The 10,000-nt window shown below is 40.9% G+C and overlaps 1 protein-coding gene across 1 annotated transcript in view; it reads left to right on the top strand.

Annotated features, from left to right (window-relative positions):
• The window catches only part of cep120 (centrosomal protein 120), a 75,713-nt gene that overhangs the window by 47,516 nt on the left and 18,197 nt on the right, over window positions 1-10,000 (top strand). The window contains exon 16 of the mRNA XM_079827543.1: window positions 2,629-2,790. Coding sequence (XP_079683669.1) covers window positions 2,629-2,790 — 162 coding nt within the window. The remainder of the gene's footprint in view (window positions 1-2,628; window positions 2,791-10,000) is intronic.

The following is a 10,000-nucleotide window of genomic DNA, read 5'->3' as shown; positions in this document are numbered from 1 at the left end:
TCGTTTTCGTCAGTGAAAAAAGGTCATTGACGAAAATTATGACTCAAAATGCCTGTCAGATGTAATTACCTTGACAAACTATACATCATTTAAAAGATCTAAAGGTCCTTTCACACTGGACGCGATTTTGACACGTGAATAATTCGCACGATGGTTTTATTTTTTGATCAGCTGTTTGTGTAATGAGAGCTTTCACACCGAACGCGAATGTGCTGTGGCGAAAAAAATATGTTTATTTTTTTCGTTTCGATGTCGATTTTCTTTAACACTCGCAGCGACAAAAAAGGCTTAAACCAATCACATACAAGCAAACAAAGGTGACGAAATGTCCAGTTGATGTCACTCGCCATTCAATCAACATTAACCTTTGCCAGGTGTGGCATTTCTCCTGAGATTACAGCTGTAGCTGTGTTCGCCCACTATAGGCTACAGACTACCATATTATAATCAATACGTTGATTTTTTTTTTTATCTAATTGTGTCTGCGACTATAGAAAGTGAATGTGTTTCCGTCAGTACGACTGTGGCACTTAAATATTTACGTGTGTGTGTGTGTGTGTGTGATGGGTAGGTTTAGGGGCAGTGTGTGTGTGTGTGTGTGTGTGTGTGTGTGTGTGTGTGTGTGTGTGTGTGTGTGTGTGTGTGTGTGTGTGTGTGTGTGTGTGTGTGTGTGTGTGTGTGATGGGTAGGTTTAGGGGCAGTGTGTGTGTGTGTGTGTGTGTGTGTGTGTGTGTGTGTGTGTGTGTGTGTGTGTGTGTGTGTGTGTGTGTGTGTGTGTCATGGGTAGGTTTAGGGGCAGGGGCTGTGTGTGTGTGTGTGTGTGTGTGTGTGTGTGTGTGTGTGTGTGTGTGTGATGGGTAGGTTTAGGGGCAGTGTGTGTATGTGTGTGTGATGGTTAGTTTTAGGGGCAGTGTGTGTGTGTGTGTGTGTGTGTGTGTGTGTGTGTGTGTGTGTGTGATGGGTAGGTTTAGGGGCAGGGGCAGTGTGTGTGTGTGTGTGTGTGTGTGTGTGTGTGTGTGTGTGTGTGTGTGTGTGTGTGTGTGTGTGTGTGTGTGTGTGTGTGTGTGTGTGTGTGTGTGTGTGTGTGTGTGTGTGTGTGATGGGTAGGTTTAGGGGCAGTGTGTGTGTGTGTGTGTGATGGGTAGGTTTAGGGGCAGGGGCAGTGTGTGTGTGTGTGTGTGTGTGTGTGTGATGGGTAGGTTTAGGGGCAGGGGCAGTGTGTGTGTGTGTGTGTGTGTGTGTGTGTGTGTGTGTGTGTGTGTGTGTGTGTGTGTGTGTGTGTGTGTGTGTGTGTGTGTGTGTGATGGGTAGGTTTAGGGGCAGTGTGTGTGTGTGTGTGTGATGGGTAGGTTTAGGGGCAGGGGCAGTGTGTGTGTGTGTGTGTGTGTGTGTGTGTGTGATGGGTAGGTTTAGGGGCAGGGGCTGTGTGTGTGTGTGTGTGTGTGTGTGTGTGTGATGGGTAGGTTTAGGGGCAGTGTGTGTGTGTGTGATGGGTAGGTTTAGGGGCAGTGTGTGTGTGTGTGTGTGTGTGTGTGTGTGTGTGTGTGTGTGTGTGTGTGATGGGTAGGTTTAGGGGCAGTGTGTGTGTGTGTGTGTGATGGGTAGGTTTAGGGGCAGGGGCAGTGTGTGTGTGTGTGTGTGTGTGTGTGTGATGGGTAGGTTTAGGGGCAGGGGCTGTGTGTGTGTGTGTGTGTGTGTGTGTGTGTGATGGGTAGGTTTAGGGGCAGTGTGTGTGTGTGTGTGTGTGTGTGTGATGGGTAGGTTTAGGGGCAGTGTGTGTGTGTGTGTGTGTGTGTGTGATGGGTAGGTTTAGGGGCAGTGTGTGTGTGTGTGTGTGTGTGATGGGTAGGTTTAGGGGCAGGGGCAGTGTGTGTGTGTGTGTGTGTGTGTGTGTGTGTGTGTGTGTGTGTGTGATGGGTAGGTTTAGGGGCAGGGGCTGTGTGTGTGTGTGTGTGTGTGTGTGTGTGTGATGGGTAGGTTTAGGGGCAGTGTGTGTGTGTGTGATGGGTAGGTTTAGGGGCAGTGTGTGTGTGTGTGATGGGTAGGTTTAGGGGCAGTGTGTGTGTGTGTGTGTGTGTGTGTGATGGGTAGGTTTAGGGGCAGGGGCAGTGTGTGTGTGTGTGTGTGTGTGTGTGTGTGTGTGTGATGGGTAGGTTTAGGGGCAGGGGCAGTGTGTGTGTGTGTGTGTGTGTGTGTGTGTGTGTGTCGTAAGATGCGCTGCTACCGTCTCTGTCTCCCTCTCCCATGGACATTTGAAAGTAAGTGCGTATCCGGCCATGATGAAGCTTTAGCTCCTGTAGAAGATGAGCTTCTTCCCCTTCAGACTCTGTTCTTTAAGACTCACACAAAACCTTCTTCTCTGTCTTTTAAAGAAAATGAAAAGCTCGTCTCCACTGAATGATTACGTGTCCGTGTTTCTCAGCTGAATGTTTGGAATGTCTGAGCTCTGAAACGTCGCAAACTCGCGTCGCGGCTGATGTGAATGGTTTTAACGCGAACTATTCACACAGGAAATATTTGCTTTTCCGTTCCGCGTCCGGTGTGAAAGGGCCTTAAGACTCAAGCTCCCATTTCACAGCAATAAAGCTTTTATTCACAAATGTCTGAAATGTAATGACTGTGGTTTAGACGCAGCGGCTGCAGCGGGAGATGCGCGCGGAGCACGAGTTCGGCCTGCGGGAGCTTCAGGACGGCGCGCGGCGTCTGCGCGAGGACTGCGCCCACCAGGTGGAGCTGGAGAGGTCAAAGGTCAAGCAGCTCGAGGATCATCTGGCCCGGCAGCGACAGCAGGTAAACACAGCAGAGGTTGGGGCCTGTTGACCCTGGGGTCATGAGGTCATGAGGTCAGCCCTGCTGCTTGTCAATACTCGCTAATCCACCCGTTCTGAAGTGGTTTACCGGTAATCCAGTGCAGTGCTGGACGATATATCGGCCGATATTTGTGATTTTTACGTCAGGGTTCCCACTTGTCCTGGAAAACACATGGAAAATGTCCTGGAAAAACTTGTTGTTGTCCTGGAAAATTATTTAAAAAAAAGTTAAAGGGTCACTTCAGTGATTTAGCATCAGGCTTTGTATCAGTAGAAACCCGGTAGTATATTTGAGTTATGGTACTTTCCCCCCTCATATCCCCCTGAGACCAGAGAATTATGCATTTTATTTCTGGAAAAAATCCTCCTCCGACGCCAATATCGTCATTTTGTGTCATCGGAGGATTTTTGGCCAGAGGCTATAGACTAAAGGAGCCGGTTCCGCATGTTTTCAACCCCATAACCAACACCCATAGGGGGGGGATCTCACTCAGAATTATTTTGAGATATAGTCAGGATTGCGAAATTCTGACTTTTTTTCTTGCAATATCGAGTTTATATCTTGCAATTATTACTTTTCTCAGAACTGACATAAAGTCCAAAAGTTTGAGGGAAAAAAGACAATTGCAAAAAAAAAAAAATTTCAGAATAGCAAGATATGTCGCAATTACCCTTTTTTTTAAATTCTGTGGCAGAAACAAGCTTCCTTAGTCATAATGTATGATTAACTTAGTGTGTGACTAAGGCATAACATTATGACCGCTGAAGTGAGCAACACTGATGATCTGTTAGTGGGTGGGATATATTAGGCAGCAAGTGAACATGTTGTCCTCAGAGTTGATGTGTTAGAAGCAGGAGAAATGGACAAGCGTAAGGATTTGAGTGAGTTTGACGAGGGCCAGATTAGGGCGGTAACAATTTGAACAAAAATAAAAATCTCGATTAATTTAACATTTTACCTCGATTACGATTAATGAGCGATTATTTTGCTCTCTTTTTTTTTTCTTTCCCTTTTTTTGCCCTCATAGTTCACTAATATACAGTGGCCCAGTAGTTCACAACACAACGAAAACAAGCCACAACACAACGAAATAAATCCACAACACAACGAAATAAAGCCACAACACAACGAAATAAATCCACAACACAACGAAATAAATCCACAAAACAACGAAATAAAGCCACAACACAACGAAATAAATCCACAAAACAACGAAATAAAGCCACAACACAACGAAATAAATCCACAAAACAACGAAATAAATCCACAACACAACGAAATAAAGCCACAACACAATGAAATAAAGCCACAACACAACGAAAACAAGCCACAACACAACGAAATAAATCCACAACACAACGAAATAAAGCCACAACACAACGAAATAAATCCACAACACAACGAAATAAATCCACAAAACAACGAAATAAAGCCACAACACAACGAAATAAATCCACAAAACAACGAAATAAAGCCACAACACAACGAAATAAATCCACAACACAACGAAATAAATCCACAACACAACGGAATAAAGCCACAACACAACGAAAACAAGCCACAACACAACGAAATAAATCCACAACACAACGAAATAAATCCACAACACAACGAAATAAATCCACAACACAACGGAATAAAGCCACAACACAACGAAATAAATCCACAAAACAACGAAATAAAGCCACAACACAACGAAATAAATCCACAAAACAACGAAATAAAGCCACAACACAACGAAATAAATCCACAACACAACGAAATAAAGCCACAACACAACGAAAACAAGCCACAACACAACAAAATAAATCCACAACACAACGAAATAAATCCACAACACAACGAAATAAAGCCACAACACAACGAAATAAAGCCACAACACAACGGAATAAAGCCACAACACAACGGAATGAAACACATGTATATCAATATCTGCTTCAGACAATATGATTATCACTGTGATAACATTAAATTACATTAAACACAACACAGTCTCTTTTGTTAAATGCAAGTTTATGTATGATCAATAACACAAAAGTATAAGTAAAAGGTATAATAAGCTACACATGAAATAAAGCAAACAATTCAGTCAAACAATCAAAGTCAGTGCTAGTCGGCTAACGTTACAACTGCAACGTACAGTTATAGCCTAAAAATATAAAGTAATGAAACTTCTCTTTGCCCTCAGCCTAAACGATTTGCCAGGGAACAAATTATAGATCCATGAGAGCAAAGATCGGCCGTTACAAGACGAATTATATCTGGAGCCGCCACAGAGACATCAGAGCCAGCGGCAGAAGAACTGGCTGAGGAAAGGCTGATCTCACCGGGTTAATGAGCGCCGCTGATCCACTGGAGCTCACAACTCCGACAACGGCAGATAAAATCTCTTTATATAAATAAACCACTGATTTGAGCTTTAAACAACTACATTATCGACTGAAAAAGTCTTAAAACTACGTTTTGTGACACATTAACAGTAGATTTTAACAAAAAAAAGACGTGAAACCCAGCCCATGTCAGCCATTTCTCAACGAGACGAGCTGCTGGCAGAAGCCCCGCCCATGAGGAGAATCACGTCTGTTGTGCAGTGAATGTCACGCGCGATTCGTGCGAGTAAACTCAAAATGTACACGCGTCCACCTTCGCGCGATTAGCGCAAATTATTTGCGCGAATCGCGTCCGGTGTGAACACCACATAAGACAAAATAATCTTAATTCAAACAGAAATCAAGATTATTTTGCTTACCCCATTGGCAGATTTAGCTTATTTTAAGCAAAAACTCACTTCATTTTGAGTTATTTTCCCCCAAAATAAGACGACAACTTTTGCTTGTCTAGTAAATGCTTCTTAATGTAAGATTTTTTAGATATCTGGACTGAAAACAAGACAAAAATACCAAGTAAGAAAAGCATTTTTTTGCAGTGTACTAATGTGTTTATAAGCAACTGAAAAAAACACAAATGTCAGAGCATGTCAAAACTTCTAAAGGGCCCCAAAAGAGCTCCGACTCCTAGGGGTTAATTTGCTGTGTACACACCAGCTCTGTTTCACAAGATGATGGTGAATGTTTGTTATTGGCGTCTAGAATGTTCCCAGAAGTCCTGGTTGGCGTAATAAATCAGTGGCGTTTTCTGCCGTCCGTTTCCTGTTGAATCTGTGTGTGAAACAGCATCTCGCCGTCTTCAGCGCTTCCCTCAGACAGCCCACCTTCTGAAATACTTCAGCCTGCCGTCTCATTTCTTCCCAGAAAACATCTGGCCCGGCACAGCGCTAACAAATCAAGCAAAGTAGGTTTCTGACATGCGAAAAGAGGAGCCCGTGATGAGAGCGGCGTATATATCGTCTTCCCTCTGGTGTCAGTAACGTGTAAACACACATTTGTCCCGCGCCGACACAATCCTCCCCCTTCCTCTTCTTTTCTGGACACAATCTCCTCGTTTGCGAATACCAAACATGGTGTGTGAGATCTGGCCGGCATCTGCTTTCTGTCAGAGGGAAGCGGCGGATGGAGAGCGCTTGTAAGGTTTTAGTTAGACTGGACGCTGTCTAACACCCTTGAAGTGTTTCAGCGGTAGCCGCTCGCGAGCTGATGGATGAGCTGCCCGACAGACGGGTTACACACACACACACACACACACACACACACACACACACACACACACACACACACACACACACACACACACACACACACACTGCCTCACTTCTCACTGTATTTCAACAGATTTTAATGACTGAACACTGTAAAGCTACTGTACACTGCAAAAGATACTTTTCTTACTTAGTATTTTTGTCTTGTTTTCAGTCCAGATATCTAAAAGATCTTCCATTAAGAAGCATTTACTAGACAAGCAAAAGTTTTTGTCTTATTTTGGGGGAAAATAACTCAGTTTTTGCTTAAAATTAGCAAAATAATCTGCCAATGGGGTAAGAAAAATAATGTTGTTTTCTGTTTGAATTAAGATTATATATTAACGAAATAAATCCACAACACAATGAAATAAAGCCACAACACAACGAAATAAAACCACAACACAACGAAATAAAGCCACAACACAACGAAATAAAGCCACAACACAACGAAATAAAGCCACAACACAACGAAATAAAGCCACAACACAACGAAATAAAGCCACAACACAACGGAATAAAACCACAACACAACGAAATAAATCCACAACACAACGAAATAAAGCCACAACACAACGAAATAAAGCCACAACACAACGAAATAAAGCCACAACACAACGAAATAAAGCCACAACACAACGAAATAAAACCACAACACAACGGAATAAAACCACAACACAACGAAATAAAGCCACAACACAACGAAATAAAGCCACAACACAACGAAATAAAACCACAACACAACGAAATAAAACCACAACACAACGGAATAAAACCACAACACAACGAAATAAAGCCACAACACAACGAAATAAATCCACAACACAACGAAATAAAGCCACAACACAACGAATTAAATCCACAACACAACGAAATAAAGCCACAACACAACGAAATAAAGCCACAACACAACGGAATAAAGCCACAACACAACGAATTAAATCCACAACACAACGAAATAAAGCCACAACACAACGAAATAAAAAACCACAACACAACGAAATAAATCCACAACACAACGAAATAAAGCCACAACACAACGGAATAAAGCCACAACACAACAAAATAAAACCACAACACAACAAAATAAATCCACAACACAATGAAATAAAACCACAACACAACGAAATCAAGCCACAACACAACGGAATAAAGCCACAACACAACGAAATAAAGCCACAACACAACTGAATAAAACCACAACACAACGAAATAAAGCCACAACACAACGAAATAAAGCCACAACACAACGAAATAAAGCCACAACACAACGAAATAAAGCCACAACACAACGAAATAAAACCACAACACAACGGAATAAAACCACAACACAACAAAATAAAGCCACAACACAACGAAATAAATCCACAACACAACGAAATAAAGCCACAACACAACGAATTAAATCCACAACACAACGAAATAAAGCCACAACACAACGAAATAAAGCCACAACACAACGGAATAAAGCCACAACACAACGAATTAAATCCACAACACAACGAAATAAAGCCACAACACAACGGAATAAAAAACCACAACACAACGAAATAAATCCACAACACAACGAAATAAAGCCACAACACAACGGAATAAAGCCACAACACAACAAAATAAAACCACAACACAACGAAATAAAACCACAACACAACGAAATAAATCCACAACACAATGAAATAAAACCACAACACAACGAAATCAAGCCACAACACAACGAAATAAATCCACAACACAACTAAATCAAGCCACAACACAACGAAATAAATCCACAACACAACGAAATAAACCCACACTGCCTCACTTCTCACTGTATTTCAACAGATTTTAATGACTGTACACTGCAAAAAATGCTTTTCTTACTTAGTATTTTTGTCTTGTTTTCAGTCCAGATATCTAAAAAATCTTACATTAAGAAGCATTTACTAGACTAGCAAAAAAATTGTCTTATTTTGGGGGAAAATAACTCAGTTTTTGCTTAAAATTAGCTAAATAATTGTTTTCTGTTTGAATTAAGATTATTTTGCTTACCCCATTGGCAGATTATTCTGCTTATTTTAAGCAAAAACTCCCTCAATTTTGAGTTATTTTCCCCCAAAACAAGACAAACACTTTTGCTTGTCTAGTAAATGCTTCTTAATGTAAGATTTTTTAGATATTTGGACTGAAAACAAGACAAAAATACTAAGTATGAAAAGCTTTTTTTGCAGTGTATCATAGAAAGGCCTCTAAATGAAACCTGTCACACATGATCTCCTCCAGTCCTTCTGTCCATCGATCGATCGATTGATTAAAATCAATATTTTAGTGTAATTATACAAACATCCTCCTGTGTTTCTGCAGTCAAATCTGACCTGACTTTTAGCAAACGCAGGAATAACTTTGATATTGTTAGTAATATTTCATCTGGACCGGAGCAGCTTTACTTGATTATCCAGACATCGTTTATTAGAAACATCATGAGTATGAAATATGATCATCAGGCTTTTGAGGAAGGTTTATTAGTTCATCTGTCAATCATCTTTGGATTGCATTGAGCTTTGATCATCAAACTAAACACTGAGACATTGATAGTGAAATGTGTTTTATGTAGGCGTCTGCTGTACCGTTATGGGAATCTCATCGATTTACATTACAAGCCATTAGAATGTAAATATAAACATCATTGCATTGCTCTTTTTGCATGTTTTTCCTCTGAATGAGCTGTTTTTCTCACTACATCAGACAATATGAGCCATAAAGTCTTGATGTATTAAATATGATGCAAAAAAACACACATGCAACCTTTTTTTTTTAAAGTGTGTCTAAGGGTCACTTATGTCAGGCTTTACAGGGTTAACTTTTTTCATTTGTGTTTTTCTCAGCTAGTGTTGGGCGGTATGGCCAAAAATGTATATCACAGTATTTTTCTAAATGATACCGGTTTCGCGGTATATGACGTTTTTTTCCCCCATGCATGACGGGTGTTAACCACATTTTCTACTGATTGAGACGTCACTGAGATCTCTCGTTTTCTGGTGTCAATAAAAGCTTTTCTTTGACTAACAAGGACGTTTTCAGCTCTGAAACTTACAGGATATTCTTATATCACCATTAACTTTTATATATCAAAGGCTCAAGGGAAAGTTGATTTCTCAGTTCATCACCCCTTTAACACTTAAAGAATAAAGTTACTCTTTCGCCCGTTCGTCTTTGAATGTTCGGTCTACATCATTGTCTTCGGTGTATCAGAATAACCCATCGTGATCAGATTGGGTCTTTGTTTGCACATATTTCATCTTGAAGAAGACGTGATGATATATCTGTATTAGACATGTGCCGGTAAACGGTAATACGATATACCGCAATAATGAACATGCACATTATTGTCATCGTGGGCACTTCAAAATACCGTGAATATTTATTTATTAGCCTACCTATTATTCCAATTTTTCTGTATTCGCTACGGTAATCATCACATAACTATAACAAATACTTAATACTTAAAGACTTAAGGCTATTCATTTTCAAACTTAACCATTTTATATTTTAATCTGGACTAAATCACATGCCCTAGAT

The sequence above is a fragment of the Gobio gobio genome, assembly GCF_949357685.1.
Source record: "Gobio gobio genome assembly, chromosome: 10".
NCBI classification, from domain to species: domain Eukaryota; kingdom Metazoa; phylum Chordata; class Actinopteri; order Cypriniformes; family Gobionidae; genus Gobio; species Gobio gobio.
This window is presented reverse-complemented; position numbering and strand designations above follow the sequence as displayed.